This window comes from Delphinapterus leucas, chromosome 6, assembly GCF_059928025.1.
Source record: "Delphinapterus leucas isolate spDelLeu-1000000601 "Yukka" chromosome 6, BTC_Dleu_Yukka2, whole genome shotgun sequence".
Taxonomy (NCBI): Eukaryota; Metazoa; Chordata; class Mammalia; order Artiodactyla; family Monodontidae; genus Delphinapterus; species Delphinapterus leucas.
The window spans coordinates 45404294-45426218 of record NC_143134.1 but is presented as its reverse complement, the minus strand read 5'-3'; the positions used below and the strand labels follow the sequence as shown (position 1 = coordinate 45426218).

At 44.2% G+C, this 21925-nt stretch overlaps 1 protein-coding gene across 1 annotated transcript in view; it reads right to left on the bottom strand.

The window, feature by feature from the left end:
• Nucleotides 1-7349: 7349 nt before the first annotated feature.
• Nucleotides 7350-21925, bottom strand: part of LOC149748930 (uncharacterized) — a 214871-nt gene continuing 200295 nt past the window's right edge. Inside the window, exons 6-8 of the mRNA XM_089913106.1 lie at nt 20183-20319; nt 18796-18865; nt 7350-8884 (exon numbers count right to left, since the gene is read on the bottom strand). Coding sequence (XP_089769232.1) covers nt 18821-18865; nt 20183-20319 — 182 coding nt within the window. The 3' untranslated portion in view covers nt 7350-8884; nt 18796-18820. The remainder of the gene's footprint in view (nt 8885-18795; nt 18866-20182; nt 20320-21925) is intronic.

Genomic DNA, 21925 nt, shown 5'->3' with positions numbered 1-21925 from the left:
ATGGTAGGTTCAAATTTTTGCCACTTTGCTCATGCTCCCTAGCTCACCTCAAATATCCCCACTCTCTTTAACTGATAAAATTGAGATGACCCAGCATGAAATCCCTCAGTTCCCTGCCCCTGACTCACAAGTTTATCTGTACCCATATCCTTCCTTCCCTCATGCCTTGGAGGATGGCTGCTTCAAGGCCAGTATCACCACAGTACTCTTGAATTTACCCCATTTCCATCCAGAAATTTGTTCTATCAATGATTCATTTATTCTGTTTCTTCAGCTTTTCCCTCCTTCTGGTTTATGCTCGTTATCACTTAATCATGTTCAAGTCTCTTCAAACCTAAGAAATAATAAAACACCCACCATCCTGCATGCCTCCTCCATCTATCACTCTATGTCTTTTCTCTTTTTACCCAGACTTCTGGGGTCATCTGCATTCAGCTTTGCCACTTTTTGCTGTCCATCCAATCCTCCAACAAATATGATTTAGCTTCTGCCCCTACAAATCCACAGAAACTGCTTATCCTAAAGCCGTCAATGACTTCCTCAGTGTTAAAGCCAGTGGACAGTTGGTTCTTTCCTACTTGACTTCTCGGAGATATTTGACATCATTGTCTGCTTTCCTTTTTGAAATCCTCTTCTCTAACTTCCTGTAGGTGTGTAGGCTGCAGGTATTCTAATGACTTTCAAATCATATCTCCAGCTCAACCCTCTCCTTGGAGCTTTAGACCCTCATGTCAAACTGCCCACCAAATTCTCCAGCTGGATCCAAATGCAACATATCCAAAATGGCTCTCATTTATTTCTCTCCCAAACCCTTCTTTCTGTGTGCCCCAATTGCCAAGTCAGAAGCCTGGGAGTCATCCTTAACTTCTCCCCCAACCCTGCCCTTATGTAAGCCAATGGTTGCTAAGTTCTTTCTACTCTACTTCTTAATAGGAAGGCCTCCCTTCTGACCTACCTATTAAAAGGATCAACTGACTATTCTCCTGCTTCCCATCTCACCTCAGAGACATCTTACATGGCAATTAGAATTCTGCGGTTCCTTACCCTGCTCTTCATAAAGAACTTCCATTCACCGGATGAAAACTGGACTTGGGAATCATGAATCCAGCTGCAGTGAAAGGTGGTCAGTGTCAAGCTGATTTCTCTTTTCAGTATTCGTGTTGAACAAATGGGATTTCTTTCAAACTAGATCATCTTGAATTATGTATCTTTGAGCTCCTTTAACCAGAAAAGTAAAAGAAATAAATGCGTAAATATTCTGGAGGAGATTGGGCCATGAAAATCGTGAAGTCATCTGGGGGAACTATGCCAGGTAATTCTAATAAGAATGAATCTCATCAGTTCCCTCTGTAATGGAGGAGCTTGGGGTTCTAAATGACAAAGTCCCATCTTTGTGCTCCAAGTGAGATGCGAAGATAAACCAGAGGACAGGAGTGTTCCTGCCACCCCCTCATCCATCCTTCTGGCACATATGGGTGGATGATCATGCCACCCCTCACAGCTCTACTCTAGGTCACCATGATGCATTTCCCTAGACCCATCTGGGAGGTGTTTCAGAAGAGAAAGGTCTACAGGACTTCAGTATTTATGAAACATTTCATGTTAATCAGACTCAAGTTTCTGTATCAGAAAACATTTTAAAGGAGCAAAAATGAACTAAATATCACTCAAGATTCCTTTCAGCCCAAATTTCTATTAATATTTTATGTCAATTATAGTTCAATAAAAAACAGTAAGTTTAAAAATCTGGGGCTTCCCTGGTGGCGCAGTGGTTGAGAGTCCGCCTGCCGATGCAGGGGACGCAGGTTCGTGCCCCGGTCCGGGAAGATCCCACATGCCGCGGAGCGGCTAGGCCCGTGAGCCATGGCCGCTGAGCCTGCACGTCTGGAGTTTGTGCTCCGCAATGGGAGAGGTCACAACAGTGAGAGGCCCGCGTACCGCAAAAAATAAATAAATAAATAAATAAATAAATAAATAATCTGTAAGATTAAAATTGAGAAGAAAATTCTATGGTCTCTTTAAGTCACCGGTTTTTAACTTTGGTGACAGTGGGCAAGGGAGAGGTGTTGCAGACTCCTTTGAGAATACAATGGAAGATACTGATTCTCTTTTCTGGAAAATGCTTATATATACACACAACTTTCTGTACAATTTCAGAGGTTTCATGCGTCCCAGTTCAAGACCTCCTGTCTGTATCTGGGCACTTACTAGGCATGAATTTGAATGTGACTGAAACTTTTTTTTCAGTAATCAGATAAACAAAAGATTCCTACTGAGTACCCCTCAACAATATGACCCAGTTTCCCAAACCTGTTCCTCTTCCATTTCCCAAGGATCTTGCCGTGGAATTCCCTGGGGTGCCCAGCTCTCAGCTCAACGAGAAGACTGTTCCTGCGTTAAGCCACTGTGTCTTGGACAAAAGCCTTTGCAGTACTTGGTCCTTCTCCTATTTCTATGCCCAGGGCTGCGGGATCAGCCACACCAGGAAGGACAGACCAGATTCTAGCTCTCTGGAGGGACTTTCCTCTCCAGGGGGACACGGAGGGTATTATTAAAGTGACTCCAGGTTTCGAAGTGGGACAGAAGTGGGATGGAGGAGGGTAGGATGGTTCCAGCTGCTCCCTTCCTGAAGAGACAAGAAAAAATAGGTCTGGCTTAGCCATTGGTTTCAGTCAGGGATGGGGGCCCAGAGAAGGGGAGCACTAGTGCTCTTAAGACAAAGTTTTTGTAATTTTGGAGGTGCTGGCCGTTGGGCTAAGCAGGACATGCAGAACTGGAGCTTGCACTAGGGGGTTAGCACTGAAGTTAATATGCTCCTCACACTTAAATGTTCTCCGTGCTCAGATCACTCCACCTCCCTGAAAACATGGAAGAATGTCTGAGGCGCATTATTCTCACTGGTGTATTACCACCATTGCCACGTGGGCTCCAATCTCTTTGTTACTAATACCCACTCCAGTTCCCCACATCCTTCACTTTCTGGGAACTCCCCTCTACATGATTTCCTGGTGGCTGTTTACTTACTAATTGTATTTCCCTACAATTTGAAGGCTTTTTCAAGAATTCCAATAAGTAGTCAAAACTTCTGATTCCTTTCTAATTCCAAGCCATGAGAAAATATTTTCTATGTCATAACAACTAGGTAAACATAAGTTGCAATTTCTCCAATTGATGAGAAAGTTCAATTTTGTTTCATGTTATTTCTGCGGAATCACAGAAAACAAAATCTTGGTTGAATACCATGGGGAAAAACAAGAATTTCAGCAGTTTCACCTAATTCCATTACATCGTAATTTCCCCAATTCACCATTTGTCATAGCATATTGCAAAATGTCACCACCAATTTCCCTATTTTAAATACTATGGAGAAAAGAGAATTTTGTTGGATGCCTGGAGAGAAAACAGAGGAGAAACTTGTACAAGAGAAGTGTCACATACAGTCATTGTGTGTGCTTGCCTCCTACAAATTCTGATAGGTGCAGAGGAAAGATTTTGACAGTGTTTCTGTTCATGATGTTTATTTTTTTTAAAGAACAAAACTGCCAACTTCAGTTTGCATCATTGAACAAAATGTGTTCAGCATATTATATAGAATGCAATACTCATGAAATAGATACTTCCTGTGGATCTCAAGAGTGGGGCCTATCTGCCTAGAACTCCCCACCATACACACACACACACACACACACACACACAGACATGCCTTCACTGGCTCATTCCAGGGCATTCTTCATTTTTTACCAGATTGGACAAATGATTATAAGCCCAATGTGGGTGGAAAAGAGACTCCACCACTGAGGACATGGCGCCAACCTGTTTGTGAAAACAGGAGGAACAGTGGGAAATTAGCAAGCATAAGTTTTCAACAGAAATTATGTCGTTCTCTTCCTGCCCCAATCTCCAGGGCACTGCAGATGCAGAAGAGCCCCAGCCTGAAGGAAGACTAAACCACTATTCATGTATGAAGCCATACAGTGGTGAAGAGCACAGAATGTCTAGATTTGACTCCTAACTCCAGCAGTTACTACCTGTTGGATCTCACAGATTTCAAATAAATTGTTTAATCTCTTTTGCCTCAGTTTCTTCATTGGTAAAAGGGAGAATAATAATGAATAATAATAATATAATATCTGAGGAATAAATAGGATGCATAAGAAATAAATGAGTTGTTACGTAAGTGGCACCTCGCGCCTAGCACATAGTATGCAGTGTAAAAGTACTTGCTTTTACTGCCTCATATGTTTAAACTATGTTACTGGGACAGGATAATATTTTGAATTACAATCACCATCTTTTAGCAACCCTAAAAGACAGCAATTGTAATTCTAATCTGTGATCCCTTCCCCTTTCACTCCCTGGGCCACCATTGGCAAGGGGGAAGTTGACATTGGGCATGATCCCTTGGGAAGAACAGTTGCAGAACCAACTGCCCTGATGCCTGAGGTCAGAGGAAAGAGATTTAAGTGGTGTTCAGGCCTGGGGTTGAAGGGGGCTCTTTTTTCAGAGGAGGAAGAGATGATGAGCTCCACCCCCATAATAAAAGAAACAGAGCCTTGGAAAAGAAATAGCATTTTTTAAAAGAGTGGCCCTTTAAAAACTTCTTGGGCTGGTGGAAAGGAAAAAGTGGTGCCCAGAGGGAACGGAGATGGAGATGGAGAGGGCCGCAGGGGCTTGCCTGGTAGGAGGCCAGTGTGCCTCCTTGACAGCTTGATGTATTTCAGGGCCAGAAACTGCTGACTATCCCTATCTAAGTTAGCACATTCTGTTGGCTGCCTCGTTGTGGGCGTTGAGTTATCCTTTCCTAGCTCCCCGTCTGTATTGTATTCACTTTCCTCCCTTTAAGACACTTCTGTCTGGGTCTGCGTTCTTAATAATGAAGTCAAAATGTCCTGTTGTCAGGGCTTCCAGAAGGGGAAAAAAAGCCCAGCTGATGACCAAGTAGCAGGGAAGGCAGCTGGAATTGCACTGGGAAGGAGGAATAAAGTCAAGCTGCACTCCATGAAACCTGGAAAAACTCCATCAACTTTTCCAGTTTCCCTCCAGTCTCCACATCCCCAAGGACCTCATTGTCCCTAAAGAAAGCCGTTAGTGTGCACAGGCTAATGAGGCCCTCCAGTCACCGGCACAGAGAGGAGCATCTGGGCATCCATTTCTGCACACGTAGCAACTGGCTGTGGAAACACCTGGTCCACATAGCCGCCTGGGGCTCCAGCCAGGGCGGTGCTGGCTACTCCAGCCTGGGCTGCCAGAGGACTCCTGCTTAAAGAGACACTCTGAGGAGTCAGAAGGTGTCTTTCGTGGGTCCTAGCCACCAGGTGGGACTCATGTTGCTGTCCAGGAGACACTGTCACAGTTTCATCCTTGACAACATATTCCGGGGAGGTCTTCTTGGAAGTGCAAAGGAGGTTTTCATGAAAGCCAAGGTAAAGACACTAGTAGGGAGCCACTGTTTATTTCTGAAATAAGAAATTATTCCCAGATTATGGTAGCGAGACACATGACTGGCATGGCAACCCCCATTTAACCATGGAGTCACCCCCATAGACTAAACTTGTTCAGTTGCTGCCCACATTTTCTCTGATAGAAACCACTTGGTGAATGAGGTGGCCCAATCCTACACTCAGAGAAGAAGCTGTGTAGAAGCCACTCATCTTCCTGTGGAACCGCCCTGTCCAGGGAGTGCTGCATGGCCCTGCCTTGGCAGATTTGTCTCATGATAGCACCAGACCATCTCTACTTCCACAGAACATACACCATGAGCTCTAGTCAATACTTTGTAAGTCTTGGGAGTCAATGCATCCACCCAGTGTCGCTGTGATTCCAGAGTGGCTACCTCACAACTCTAGGCAGTGCAGGAAGACTTACAAAAAGAACGCAACTTTGCTCTCTACAGGAGTATATAGTTCCATTACAGTTGTAACTATGAATTCACCAGTGGGTGTTCAGGGCTCTTGTACAGCCTCTGTGAGCTGTACAAGAGAACAAGTTTCTCCCTGAGAAACATCCATCCTTGGCCGAAGGTCAGCCCCTGGACCAGTAGGGATGCTCCCAGGTAGCACGTGCCTCCCTGAGGGTATGTAATGAGGTGAGCAGCCAGCTTTCTGCAGTGAGGCCCAGCTCTTCTCTCCTTTTTTCCCAGACTGCAGCACAGGCTTAAAAACAACCAAAAACACAGTTTAGACTACACAGCACACATGGACATGAACACACGGGACATGGCATATAGAAACCGGGGTCCTGCAGGGCTGCTTCAGCCACACTCGTGGCCCCCAAGGAGGGAGGGTGCCTTCCTGGGCTTTGCCAGTGAGGGGCTCAGGCACCCAGCTCTCCAGCCTGCCAGGGGCTCTGCCAACTGCTCGAGGGTGGGTCCTTTCCAAGAACAATGCTTGGTTCCCCCTCCTCCTTGGGGGTGTTTTGTCCACTTGTTTCCCCAAGGTCAGCTGGCATAGAGCACACCCTCAGAGGACATGTGTCCCCTAGAATGCCCCGTGTCTCCTCTACCCTCAGCACCTTTCCTCTGGGGCCGAGGGAAAAGCCCCCTCTGCTGATGTCTGATGTCAACACCAGCTTCCCACACCAGGTTCTTCCATTCCCAGGTGGGCTTAAGACTTCCCTGGCTCAGACAATAGGGGTCTGAAAGTAGCCCAGGTTATGTTACACTTCACTCATTCCCACGTTCATTAGTTCATCAGGTGTTGTGAACCAGAGCAAGTCTGGTGCTTAGAACCAGAATAGTCATGGTAGAAATAAGACTTCAGGTTCAGGAATCTTGGACACTTGGCGTTTTCACTTACTTGAACTGTGTGCTGGAAGCAATGAGTAAAGCATGCCCCAGCCTGAAGCTGGGTGGCTGCTTTACCCCAGTTCAGTTCTGAGCACACCAGTATTCTGGGTTCTCTTTTTATATTGAGCATCACCCCAAATCCACCCCCTTTCTTTTTTTTTAATTAAAAAAATATATTTATTTACTTAAATTATTATTATTACTTTTTGATGTGGACCACATTTTTTAGTCTTTATTGAATTTGTTACAATATTGCTTCTGTTTTATGTTTGGGTTTTTTAGCAGTGAGGCATGTGGGATCTTAGCTCCCCGACCAGGGATCGAACTCACACCCCCTGCATTGGAAGGTGAGGTCTTAACCACTGGACCGCCAGGGAAGTCCCCCACCCCCTTTCATCTTTCCAGAAGTTATTTGGGGGATCTACAGGGGAGACAGTCCCTTGTATTCATAAGCAAACAAACTTATGTGCTGCATTTGAAAAGTAACTCAAGGTTTTTTTTTTTTTGAAAACCAGGGAAACAACAATAAACACAGATGAAATATAAATCTGAAAAGAGATTCAGATTTTTTTTTCATATCAACACTGTAAAACTGTTTATTTGGGGAAAAAATACAAAATTTCTAGACGAATAAAGTCACATCAGCACCTACCAGAATAACTCCCACCCACTTGCTACCAATCCAGAGGATTCCCATTTAGGGCCGTGGCCTAATTTGCAAAAGATGCTAAACACAAATCAAGTTTTTAACAATGTGCTAATTCCAAGAGATCACACTGGGAGGCCACAGCGTTTCCACCACCTAGAAGTTCAGGCTCCCAGCCTCTTCCACATCCTTGAACTTCAGGAAGAGAAGAGAAGGAGGAAATGTCCACTAGACCCAAGTCTGGGGCAAGGGAATACATTTGGAAAGAAAAGGAGTCATAGCATATTTTCAGAAGAAGAATAGGGGTATGGCATTGAGGCAGTAAAATAGGTATTTGTGTTCGGTGCATTTTTAACTTTTAGAATACATGGCACAGAGCTCTTTTGAATTCTGAGGCGTTGGGTTCCTCATCACAGCACAGGAGGCACCTCGGAGGAGATGCAGCCCTGGACTTGGGGTCAGCCTCCAGATGTCTGCAGTGATGATGCTGAGCAGAGCGAGAGCAGGACCCTACCATCAAGGGGCTCACAACCCAGGAGGGGAAATGCTTTAAAATCGAAGTACAGACATCTACCAGGAGATTCACCCTGACTTGTGCCTCAGAATCTCTAGAGACATTATTTTAAAAGTCATGCCTAAGCCCCACCTGGTCTTCTGAATCTGAATCTCAAGCTCAGATGTCACCTCTGCTGCCAAGATTTCCTGAAGCATCCAGACAACATAGCTCCCTCACCTGCATGCCTGTACCTACTTTCATGCTGGCTTTTACCCTCCTTACCTGTGTGTCCACCTGCCCTCCATCTCCCACTGGACCCTGCCTGGTGAGTCTGAGAAATGCCTATTATACAGCCAGAAGGCTTCTTCCAGAAAGTGGTTGTATATTCAAAATTAAAGTTAAGTTTTTACACTTAACTATGATTGGAATCATAGGGGATATTTTCTTTTTTCTTTTTTTTTTTTTTTGCGGTATGCGGGCCTCTCACTGTTGTGGCCTCTCCCGTTGTGGAGCACAGGCTCCGGACGCGCAGGCTCAGCGGCCATGGCTCATGGGTCCAGCCGCTCCGCGGCATGTGGGATCTTCCCAGACCAGGGCACGAACCCGTGTCCCCTGCGTCGGCAGGCGGACTCTCAACCACTGCGCCACCAGGGAAGCCCGATATTTTCTTTTTAATTGGGATGCGGGCATTCCATTGTCATTTCAGAATTTAGGAGCAGACGTCCTAAGATTGCTGTTATTTACCCTGAGATAGACTCATTAGTCTAGGCAGTGACCATGGCCTAAATCTTTTTCAGCAGCAGAACCAAAAAGTGAGCCCGGGGGAGGGAACAGCTGTCAGGCTCTGACTTTCTCTCTTGGCCAATGACTCACCTGCAGCCACATGTGAGGGCCAGCCCAGGCAGTAGATGGGACTGTAAATGTCACCCAATTGCCAATTTTCCCATTTCAGAAAGACCTAGAAATGGAAAAACAGACTATGATAAGCCCTAAAACCATATCACATCTCTTCTCTCCTTACAGTTTATGTTCAATTGCTAATGTCATCCAGCAGTGACATATACTATTTCTCCTCAAAACCCCTCTGGTGGAAAAATGTCCCATGAGGTCACCTTCTCAGTCAGCTGAGTCAGGATCACAGAATTCTGGAAATGTAAAGCTGACAGATCTTCCTAATAACAGGAGAACTGTTAACATTTCTTGAGTATCTACTATGGGCCAGCTACCTCATGTATTTTATTTTATTTAATCCTCACACTAACCCTGACACGTAGGTTTCATTGTTTTCATATTTTAGATGGAAAAAAACCGAACACTGAGATTTGGGAAGGCAAAGTGATTTGCCCAAGGTTACACATCTAGTAACCCAGATCCGTTATAACCTAAAAGCCTGTTTCTCAAAGTGGGGATCGTGTACAGGCAGCTCTCCCAGGGTCACAAGAAGCCACTTAAACACAGCACATTCTCTGAAATGCCAATTTTACTCAATGGTAAATACTTTGAGACTGTTTATGTTAAAGAAAACATGCATTTATTATGGAGTAGGAATATGAATTGGCATAAAATTTAAAGAAAAAACTTTAAGAAATTTACAGTTGCGGCAAGCTGCTTGGGCTTTGTCCCCCAAACCCTTGGGGCCCCTCACCACTTTCCTCTGTCATGAGGAGTATTCCGGTGGAAAGATTTAAAAGCAGAGCCTTAAGTTCCAGCAGAACTCTGAAAGCGTGGCCCCACGTGGAAGGTGGGGAAATGGCTTGCCATCAAACAGCAAAGAGTAGTGATTGCATTTTGCTGTGAGTCTCAATTTCAACGTCCATCTCTGGAGGAATATAAATCATACAAGTCCATGGGCTACCAAGGGCCTTCCCACCTGACTGATGCTCTCAGCAGATTTCCGAAGCTATCCAGTGTGGGAATAAGACTCTTATCACTGAATGCAACAGTGGCAGGCCCAACCTCCACCAACACACAGCACTTCTTGTCTCTACCCCTCCCACCCCAGGCTTTACTTTCCTTAAGCCCTAGGTCTCTTTTTCATAAAAACACCCAGAATCATCTTTGAGGTGGTTGCAATCATCAGGCACCTAATTCTAAGCTGGGCAGGCCAGCATACACTCTGATGAGGCTTGAATTCCTCCGGCAAAGTTAATCAATGAAGATGAAAGGAAGAACTCCAACCAGGCCCTCTGCCCAGTTGAACTGGGCATACCATCACCTGGCATCCTGACATCATTTGAAGTTAATAGGTATAGCCAAGAAAACCACCAAATAAGGCAAAGAAGGGCATGGCCTGGTTGGACTGTGGAAAGGGGACCCTGACCCAGAAGAAACAGAAGCAAAGCCCTTGAAGTGGCACCACATCTAGAAGTGCACTGCAGCCAGTCTGTACCGTGCCCAGCTCTCCAACACATCTGCTCCCCTGCCCACTGACCCTGTGGTCCTTGCCATTCCCTTTGACTGGGAGACTCATTGTCTGGCTAATTCCTACTCACGCTTTAGGACTCAGCTTTGATGCCACTTCTTCCAGGAATGCTTCCCTGATTGCCATCAGCCTAGGAACTTCCTGTTTACTCCCATAACCCCCCACACTTCCCCCATCTTAGCGCTTACCAGACTGCATTGTAATTGCCTATGTACTTGTCTGGGAGTGCCACAAGAGCATGAATCCCCAGAGACCATGCCCAGCACATGAATGTCTTCTGAATGAATGAAAGTTAAGCACATGCCACAAGTCCTCCAGGATATCATTAGGCCACAGGAATGCACTTTCTGGGACCTCGAAAGCCCACAGTAGTAAGAGAGCTAAGGAGGGGCAGAAGCACATCCAAACAACTGAGCATCACCCACAGGCACTGAGGACACAAACATGAAGCAGAAAAGATCTTTGTACTGGAGAAACCCGGTTTAACAAGGGAGACTATTAGGGACACAATAGCGAGCAAAGATTGTTCAGGACAATGTTGACATGGAGACAAATGTGAAAACAAACTGGGTGAGCAATACCATTGCTTGCATACTAATCTTATTGCTCTAGAACATCTCACTAGACAAAGGTTTTGGGAGGAAACATTCATGAGAAATTTGATATATATAATATGCTATTCATTTGTAAGATACTTGAGAGTTAACAAAACTCTTTCATATATACCATTTTTATTTCATTTTACTCATACATCAAATATTTGTGGGGGGGTTGCTTCTTTATGCTACACTAACATTTAGTGTTGGGATAGTTTGGAGGGTTCAAAGATAACTACCTTCAAGGAGCCTGGAGTCAAGTGGAGGAGATACTAGTAACCGTAATTCAAGGCAGATAGAAGTGAGTGCTGAGTAAGTCAGGATTGTTTTTGTTGTAAGTGTCTTGATCTGGCTTAACTAACAAAGGGAATGTACTTCTCACATAATTAAAGTGACTAGGGGTATCTTTAAAACCCAGGTTTAACTACCAAATGTAAAACAGATAGCTAGTGGAAAGCAGCCGCATAGCACAGGGAGATCAGCTCAGTGCCTTGTGACCACCTAGATGGGTAGCTTAGGGAGGGTGGGAGGGAGATGCAAGAGGGAGGAGATATGGGGATATATGTATACGTATAGCTGATTCACTTTGTTATAAAGCAGAAACTAACACACCACTGTAAAGCAATTATACCCCAATAAAGACGTTAAAAAAAACCACAAACCCCCCCACCCAGGTTTAGCTTTATCCAGGGGCTTGAATAATGCACACGAGTCATTTCTCTCAATCTCTTGGCTTTCCTTATGCTGGGCTGGCATCGCATTCAGGCTCCATCCATGTAACTACTCACAGTTTCAGGCTCACATCCTCCAAGGCCCAATTTGACCAGAGAACAGAGCTTCTCTTCTCCCACAAGTTTTAATGAAAATCAGGGCTTGATTACCATTGGCCTGAGTGACGATTGTGTACGCTCCCATGAACCAATCACTGAGCCATGAGAACAGAATTAGCTGACTGGTAACCCTAGGTCACATCATCCCACCACCCCCACCTGGTATGGGGTCAGGCCCACCCAAACCACGTGGGCTGAAAGGAGGATGAATTTTAAATAGTCAAGTGTCATAAAAGACACTCTGACAAAATGCTTGAGACTTAGTCCTCCTAACAGCTTTGTGTTTCCACCCATTTTACAAATGAGAAAAATGAGACAAGTAAGAGCAAGAACAGGATTAGAACCCGGTCTTCTCATTTAGTCCTGTGCTCCCTCCATTTTCATGTATCAGGGGCACTCTGGGAATCTGTGAAGGGACAACTCTTCCTTGTGTGAGACTGTCCCAAGCATTACAAAACATTTCACATCCATGGCTCTAATACCAGTGACACTTGCCTCCCAATACTGTGACAACTAGAGCTGCTCACACACGTTTTAAAGGTCCACTTGGTGGGGGCAGCACCTCCCTCATTTGAAAGAAATGGAATATTACCCAAGTGAACCTTACTATCAGGAGTTTCATACTTCTCAGAGTTCCTAAATATAAGCTCTCACATTAGGCTTCAGAAGTAGTCTGAACTCTTGGTTGGACACCTAGAGATCATCTAGTCCAACCCCTTGGACCAGCAGTTCTGGCCTGAAGGAGAAGGATGAGTGGTGGGCGGAAGGAAGAGGATGGCTGGGAAGGTACTCCTGGAAGTGAGTGTGGAGGGCTGGAGGGGGGTAGGTCATCCTCCTTATCAGAGAACAAAACCACAGAATTAATACATCTTAGGGTCAGCACTCAAGCTCTTTCTTAGGGAAGACAGTATTATCCTCTCTTACTTGAGTGAGATAAGAAATTATGGGCTTGTGAGAGGCAGAGTGTTCAATTCTGGACACTACTCACTAAGAGAGACATAGCCAAACTGATCTGCACTTGGATGGAGGCAAACAGGAGAGGTGGGAATTTGAAACCAGCTCATCATACAAAGAGCAACTAAAGAACAGGCAAAGTTGTACCCAAGAAAATACTCAAAATGAGACAGGAAAGTGGCCTCCTAAGATACTGAAGACAACCACCCAGGAGTGCACTTGGAATTACTCTTTATAGCTCAAGTGGGCAGAACCAGGGTTGATGGAGGCACAGAGAACACTGGAACAATGACAGATGTCTGCTAGTAGAGTGAGCTGTCTGGGAAGGTAGCAAGTTCCCCGCTGCTGGAGGTATCCAAGCACACCCTGAAGTGCTGACATGGGTTTGAAGCTTAGCCTCTCAAACTTTCTGAAGCAACACAAACTGGATGAAGTTTTAGCGCCCCGTACACTGCTAAGAGAGATGAAGTAGAAAGAGTGGGTTGTAAGCTATGCTCAGTTTCTATTAGAAAAACTGCAGGATAGGACCCCTTCCTCCCCTGCCCAAAAAGCCTATCAGAACATAGTGTGACAGACATTATTGTAGGATAATCTTGAATCTGTTCTAATTTACGAAGAAAAAAAAAGGAAGTCTTTAAAAAACTTTCATACTTTATTGATAATGCAATACTTCTGTGAAAACAAGTAATTTACAAGTAATCACTTCATAAAGAACTGCTGGCCTAAGGGGTTGCACTAAATGATCTTTAAGGTTTGTCCAACCAAGGCTGAGTCTAAACCTAAAACTCCATGGGCTCCAGTGTCTGGAGGCTGTTTAGTAATCTACCCACAAGAGTTCTGGCAAGTATGGCGTGTACTGTTGTGCTTCTGACTATCTCATGGGCAGTCAGAGCCTCACAGATGTCCAAAGACTAAAATGAAGTGGACTTTACACATCACACTAGAACTGCCTGGGGAAGTAGTGGTAAGTTTTACAAAGCAATTGTGACCTCACTATGGCACTCCCTTTTCTGAAGAAGTACAGGTTTAGACGGCTTTCTTTGCAAAGGGTCATCTCTGTCTGTTGGCGGAACTCTGAGACGGAAAGACATTTCCTTCCAGCAACAAAGCCATTTTAAATCAGAAATGCTGTGAGATTGTGGGACCATAGGTCAGGTATTAGAGAGACTGAAAAGCTCCCATCTCACCTGGAAATGCTCTCACAAGGACCTCTCCAAACTTTGATCTTCAAAGCCACTGGAGCCAAAGTAGCTGGCCATTGCATATTTTCACGACATCAAGTGGAAATGTTGTTCTATTTCATCCTCTAGGATTTGGCATGAATTCTAGGTCTCTGGTTTGGTTAAAATGCAAAAATGCAAGTTTCCGTGGGACACCAGGTGCATTAGAAATTGTGGGGGTCAAGGTACAGAAATGTGGGAAAGTGGGACTTGGTCTTTGTCAAGAGACCCAGAGGTGGCTGCAGCTTACTCTCTTTGTTATCAAGAAATTAAGAAATGCATACCTTACTGCCCCCATTATCCCTTGCATCACATCAGCAAGGTCATTTTTTTCCCACTATCACAATGAAGTGGTATCATTGCTGCTTAGTTGCGAGGGCTCATGGGAGCAAACATTCTTCTTAACAGAACTATAACCTTCTGGATGATGCTATCCCCAACCTTGTTGCTATGGTTAGAGTATGTGCTGCCCTTCTCTTTTTAACCTTCTGCAGCAGCATACATATTTGTGATATTCACAGTGCTTACTGCAAAACTGAGAAAAATGAATATTCATGCTCATGCATTCAAGAAATACTTATTGTGCACTAATATGTGCTTACTTGGTATCTCAAGTTGATTTCACTTATCTGAAAAAAATCTTGCTTACAGATGGATTACCTTTCTATTATATTATTTACCAAATGTTCCAAATAAATATAGAGGCAGAGGCTCCCTAAAAATTATATAAAAATGGAAGCAACATATCCCAGGATTCCACAGTCAACCCTTTTTCCTTTCCTTTCTCACTCTACACTTCTCCCTGGAGTATAACATGTCCTTTCATGGTTATAATTACCACCTAAAGTCTACATCATCTGTCCGTATATCAGTGCTGAATTTCAGATCCGTGTGTCCAACTAACTAACCAGTCATCTTCAGAAGTCTGGCAAGAAACCAGATTCATGATGTTCCCAAACCAGAATTCATCACTTGACAACCACCACCCCCTCCTTCTCAGCTTCACCCCGTCCTCCATCCCTTCCCCTACCAACAACCAGTTTCCCTCCTTGTACTCCAGGTTTTAGCTGGTGGTGCTGCCATCTACCCATCAAAAACATCGCTGCCCCACTGGACCCTTTTTCCTTCACCCTCCACATTAAATCAAACAACAAATCCTACTGACTGAACCTCCCAGAGAGCCTTCACAACTCTTTTTCCCTTTCATTCCCACAGCCTCACGTGAGGTCTCATTGCCTCACACCTGGACTATTTCTCTGACTGGTATCTTGCTCTTTAGCTAAAAACCTCAGTGATCTTCCTAAAACACCAATCTCATCATGTCACCCTCCACCTGTCCCCACCCCAGATCCCACCGTCCTCAGCTCAAAATGCTTCCAACGTTCCTCATCACCTGTGCAGTAAAATCCAGGAGAGATCTGATCCCTGTGTTTTCTCCCACTTACGCTGTGCTTTAAGTCTACCCATCTTTAATAATCCCCATATGGCCAGCATAGTTCTGGCCACCATATCATTGCCCTTGTTTCCTCTGCCTGAAACCATTTCCCATTTCATCCATCTTGTAAATTCTTATTGGTGCTTCAAAACCCACTGGTGTGCAGCCTCTTCCTGAAAGCCTTTCCTGACTCTCTTGCTCCGTGTTATGTCTGCATCTTACACCGCATCTGCTATTCTTATCCCACTGTTGTCACTGGGGATCCTCTAGGACGCCATGAGCTTCTTAAGAGCAGGGATTGTGTCTTAGTCTGTCTGCCTCCGCAGTTCTGGGTACTGTTCCTCGCACACCGTAGAAGCAAATGACTTATAAAGTGTAAGGAAGATGCTCTCAACTAGACCCCCAAGGGGAGGGAAGGGAGGGAGGGAGACAGATTTTTTTTAACCATCAATAATTTTTCTAGTCCTTTAAAGATGGAGGTTTGCATTCACCTCTGAGGGCACCATTCTTTTGTTTCTGTAAATCTTTAATGATCCTTTGTGCAAAAGTGAAGCTATGATCCTTAGTTGCAATGAAGAGCTTCTAGACAACGAGGAGCTAAACTGCTCCACATGAAGATGGAAAAGGTAGTCTTTATTGACGATAGTCATCTGAGATGATTATGCTGTTGAGAGACTGGCATGGACTAAGGGTGAGGAGGGCCTGGGAGTAGTGCTAGTGGAGTACGGGTCTGCAGTGGGCAGGCAGGAACTTGGCAAGAGCACTCATTTTGTAGGGATGCACGCTGGCCAGCAACAAGGCCCAGGGCTGGGGGTAAGAGGAGGGGTAACGGGGAGGGGAATCCCTGTGGAAGAGAATGGCCAAAGGACCTAAAAAAAGACACTTGTGGTGTCCAGTTTTAAGGCGCCCCTGACTCCCTGTGTCCTTTGACCCTACTCTTCAGTAAAGCTTTATGAAGTTTCACAGCTCCATCTTAGTTGAAATTTGGGGAATTAATACAGCAGCCAGGGTCCACTGTCACACAATCAATACAAAGACCCCTAAAATAATCTAAAATGAAGGCAAGAGTTTATTACCAACCAGGCAAAGGAGATTCATGTTCCTTAAGAAAAGTCAGTGAGTGTCCCCCAAGCTAAAGGTGAAGGGATAGATATAATATGGAGAAGAAGTTTTCCCAAATTTCTGATTAGTTCAAAAGTGGATTGTAAAGTCTCCCTTAAGGCACAGGTGCAGTTCTCAAACAGATCCAGAAGAGGCTATATAAGGCTCTAGAGGTTTCAGTGTCACTTAATTGGCATGCTCAAGGCTTGGTTAAATTTTTCTTTAATATTTTTCTTGGAGTAACAGTAAACAAGTAGCTTATAACAGTCTGAGTTTTGACACAGAAAGTGGCCATGGTTCGAGGCCAGATGTCAGGCCAAGGTGAAAAGCAACAACCAGGGTACATTTTGAAATGTGTAAGTGTTCCTGAGAGATTCCAGGGCACCCTGGAGAGGCTCGCCTGATAGAATATTAGGGGCTTAGATGATGGATATTTGGCTATTAAAGGAGAAAGACTCCTGAACTTGGAACAACTAGGGCCATCAGGGTTATATATGTCACCACCACCACCCCCAAAAAAATAGTTTTAAACCCAGTTCTTCCCTACAATTGGTAATATTGACTCTTACCTTCCTTTTCAACCGAACTCAGGGGAAATATCACATCAGAGTTAGAGGTGGGAAATTAGATCTATTCTACATAAAGACAATCATGTTAGTTACACACCAAAACCCACAGATGCTGATTTTGTCTATTTAAGCAACACAAAGCTTCTACAATTTTTTTTAGAAATCATTATCATTTCCTTTCTATGAAAAATTACCACAGAGATATTGTTCTTTTTTTTTTCCCAACACAATTGAAATTGTACATGGTAGGGAAGTTTTTAATTAATCTGTTCTGAGCAGGAACTGTGTGTGCTCACTGCAGTAGGAGCCTAATAAATTACCTCATAATCTCAATTGGAGGCTTTGTGTTGGAAAACACTCATTAGTTTGCACCACCAGCCAGGGGCTTCCCGTGAAAGGGCTTAGAGACGTGCTGCAGTAGGTGTAGATCAAGTTGGTTACAGCAAACTTTCAGGGCAGTAAAAACAAACATGCCTGGATGGTGAGGGAAGCCAGGTGGATCTGAGCTTTGATGTCTGGAGACCAAGGAACTTTGGAAACTCCATGCCAGTGCCTTCTGCCCAGTCCATACTTTCCTTCTCATAAAGCTCTTCTCCCACCCCCAAAAGGGCTTTTCAATTTTCAAATCATCCCACTGCCATTTTTTTGAGTGTGAAGAAATCAAATGTTTGTAAATACTTGTCCCAAACGAGTAAGGAAAGTTTTATACAGTTCTATTCAGATAGGTAGATACATACGTACATACACACATGCAATACAGATAGATGTAGAAAATGAATGGGAAAAAAACCGATATTAGCCCAGCTAGTAAGATGGGTCCTCTCAGAGGGAGCATAGTATTTGATATGTTGGTAAGTCACTTGGAGTAAGGGTGAGGTCCCAAGAGGCAGGCTCTTAACGATAAAAGATGTTTCCTAAATTGCTTTCTAAGGAGAGAGGGTCTTGCTGATTTCAGGGTTTTAATATTGTTTCAGCCTGATGGTTTGGTACATAAGTTTGGGAGGTTGCTGAGGTAGACCTGTTCTGAAAAATAGAGGTGAGAATTTGCAACTGGGGATGCAGGATTCAGGGAGAGAGGAATGAACCAATAACACGAGGCTTTGTATGCAAGAAAGGAAAGAAGGAAAAATTTATTTCTTAGCAGAGTGGGAGAGCTGCAATGTCTAATGGGGATTCTGAAGTTATTTGCTGGAGGAGGTACACGGTAAATTCCTTCCACGTAACCTAGAAAACTACTTCCCAGAAGCAGACCCTGCGGCTAGGATGGTGTGCAGGGGGTTTATTAAGGGAGACCGGTAAGGAAGCAGGGAAATGAGATGGGGAAGAGGGAAAAGTCAAGCTAATATGTGAGCCAAGCAAAGTCTGTCAGCCTGATCCTACACGGGAACTCCAGAGTCTAAGTTCAGCTCAGGGTCATCCCCACCAGAGGCGGGGAGCTGGGCTTCCACACTCCTGCACTTGTCAGTCACTGGTCAAGCATGGGATGGAGGAAGGGAATAAATCCCCAAGCGCTCCAGGCTCACTGTGGAGGGAAAGTGGCTCTAGTAGCCCAAGGTCGGTCTATTTGAGAACCCGCAGTGTTCTCGGAAGAAGAGTTGCACAAGTGCTGACTGTTAGAAGCCAAAGGGGCAGGTGGGGATCAGGGGAGAGCACAAAATGGTAAAAGGGGAATCTGAGGAGATCTGATAGAGCATTGATATTGTTCACTACAAAAATCTTTAATAAACCCTACATTTGCTCACCAGTGCTTGTGCTTGAGTCAGTTCTTCATGGTGACAAAAGCGGAACATCCGGTAGGCATCCAGGCCAGATCTGCAAGGAGTAAAAGCAGAGACTGCGCTTGTGGGTGCAGAGGGTGGGGAACACCTGACATCTGGGTCCATGTGCTTTTAGAACCAATCTCAAAATTAAATACAAATATATTATGTGTACACATGAAGCGACATTGCTTCATGATGCCATAATGAAATGGAATTCCTGTTATCAAAATGTGACTTATATATGGTAGTCACATCTCTGACCATTTCCGCTGGGAAAACGGCCATGGCTTCTCCTTGCCCAGCTAACGATCCCCTCCACAACGCGGCTCTGGCCTCTGGCTCCGGCTTGATCTCAGCTACACTCCTGCCACGTGCTGCTTCACCCACAATCCATGCTGTCCTTTCACAGTTGCCACCAAATAAACCTTAACATGCACCAGGCACTGGGATAATATGGGTTATAAGTGTCACTTAATCCTCACAATAACTCCATGTCGTAGGCACTATTTTCTTTATTTCACAGAGGAGGAAACTGCAGCTGAATGAGGTAAAGTCCAAGTTCTCTATATGGGTCAGGGGTGGAGCTGCATTTGGACCCAGGACCAAGTGACTGAGTCAGTACTTTCAGTTGCTCTGCTTCCCTCCTCTGTGGACATTTTCCCCCTTCTAAAGCCCCTTCTCCATTTCAGAATTTCAGTACCCTACCACCTTCCAAGACCCAGTTCCAATGCGTTATCCTTCACAAAGCCTTTTAAATTAGGCAGAACTCTTGGAGGAAAGGGATAGAAATCCAATACACAAAACAGGAAAATTATTGGTTTGAGTGGTTGGGAAGAACACTAGGGTGGCACATGTTTGAAGGGATTGCTGCAGAAACTAGGACCTAATCGGGACTTAGTGCAGCTAGAATTCTCTCTCTACCTCAATCTTTTATCTTACACCCCCCTCTCAGCCCAATACCTCAGCAGTCTGAGACACCTCTCTCTCTCTCGTTGAACATTTATCAGCCCAGAAAGGCCTTGATTGGCCCTACTTGGGTCATGTGCTTATCCTTGCTTTAATCACGGTGTCCAAGGGAATGGAGTACTACGATCAGCCCAGACCAAAGAGTCTGGTTTGTAACCTAAGGAAGTGGGTGGGAGAAAAACATCTGGGCAATTCACAGCAATAGCTTCTACTGTTCATTACACCATTTATGAAGATCCAGACAGAATTACTCTGCTCCAGTTTCTCTGGCATAAAACAGCCATTTATTATGCTCTCAAATTCTGTGGGTCAGGAATTTGGATGGGACACAGTGGGGATGGCTTTGCTCCATAGAGTCTGGTGCCTGAGATCAAAGACTAACCCAGGGGCCAGATTTACTCACTCTCGTGTCTGGCAGTTGATTCTGGCCATCAGCAGGGGAGCTCAGTTCTCTCCATGTGGCTTCTCCATGTGGGCTCTCTGTGGGAGTTGGTTGGGGCTTTCTCACCGCAAGGTAGCTGATTTCCACAGCTGAACATCCTAAGAGAGAGACAGCCAAGTGGGAACTGTATTGCCTTTCCTAACCTAGCTTCAAAAGTTCTGCTGCATTCAATTTGTTGGAGCTTCACAAGCCTACCCAGGTTCAAGGGGATGGGAAATAGACTCCACTCCTTGAGGGGGGAAAAATTCTGGAAGAGGATGTGGGACCACACATACTGCTGTAACATTTTTGAAAATTAAAGACTGCCACACATTTTTTTCCTATGAATTCTCTTTATATATGTTTGTCATATATTCCCTAAATTATTGTGAGCTCTGTGAGATATTCATCTTTGTATTTCTAGGCAGTGCCTTGAACAAGACCTTCTATACAATAGGTCTTCAGATATGTTAGTAGGCTATGAATCTCTGACATATTGGCATCACAATTTTTCCACCAACTAGCTGTGTAACTGTGAGAAAAATGACATAACATCTCTGAGACTCAGCTTACAAACTGAGGGAGCTTAAATAAAACTGCAGTTTCTAAACATTCTGGTTTAGCAGCAAATTACAACTCATTTTCTTCAAATTACATCTAACACAGAATCCTAGTCCGTAAAAATGATTTTTTAAAAAAACAGATATGGAGAAAAGGGAACTCTTGTGTACTGTTGATAGGAATGTAAATTGGTGCAGTCACTATATAAAACAGTATGGAGATTCCTCAAAAAATTAAAAATAAAATTACTATATGATCCAGCATTCCCACTTCTGGGTATCTATGCAAAGGAAATGAAAACAGGATCTTAAAGAGATATATGCACTCCCCTGTTCACTGCAGCAGTGTTCACAAAGCCAAGATATGTAAACAATCTAAATGTCCATCAATGGATGAATGAAGAAGTGGTATATATATATATACCACCTACAATGGAATATTATTCAGCTGTGAGAAAGAAGGACATCCTGCTATTTGCAACAACATGGATGGGCCCTGAAGGCATTATGCTAAGTAAAATAAGTCAGAGAAAGATAAACACTGTATGATATCATTTACATATAATAAATGGTGGGATCTAAAAACCTGAACTCATAGAAACAGACTAGAATGGTGGTTACCAGGAGCTTGAGGGGTGAGGGAACTGGGGGAGATGTTGATCAAATAGTGCAAACTTCCAGTTATAAGATAAATAAGTTCTGGGGATCTAATGTACAGCATGCTAATTATAGTCAATAATACTGTATTGTATACTGGAAAGTTGCTAAGAGAGCACATCTTAAATGTTCTCATCACAAAAAAAGAAATGGTAATTCTGTGAGGTGATGGGTGTGTTAGCTAACACTATGGTGGTAATCATCTTGCAATATATAAGTGTATCAAATCACCTTAAATTTATACAATGTTATATGTCAATTATATTTCAATAAAGCTAGAGGAAGAAAACAGAGATGCTCTTTTTGAAGCAGGTGTAAGAGGACTAGAGAGCTACCTACTTCCCTCCCCTCCCCGTCACTGCTTTGGCTGACCCTGAGACAGTATTATGGAGCTGGTGGCCATCTGCTACTTTTAATCTTCTAGAATCTCTTCTGTAAAAAGAATCTACCCATTTTCTAGGGAACTACTCAGATCTCTCTCTCTCTTTCTCTCTCTCTCTTTCCCTCT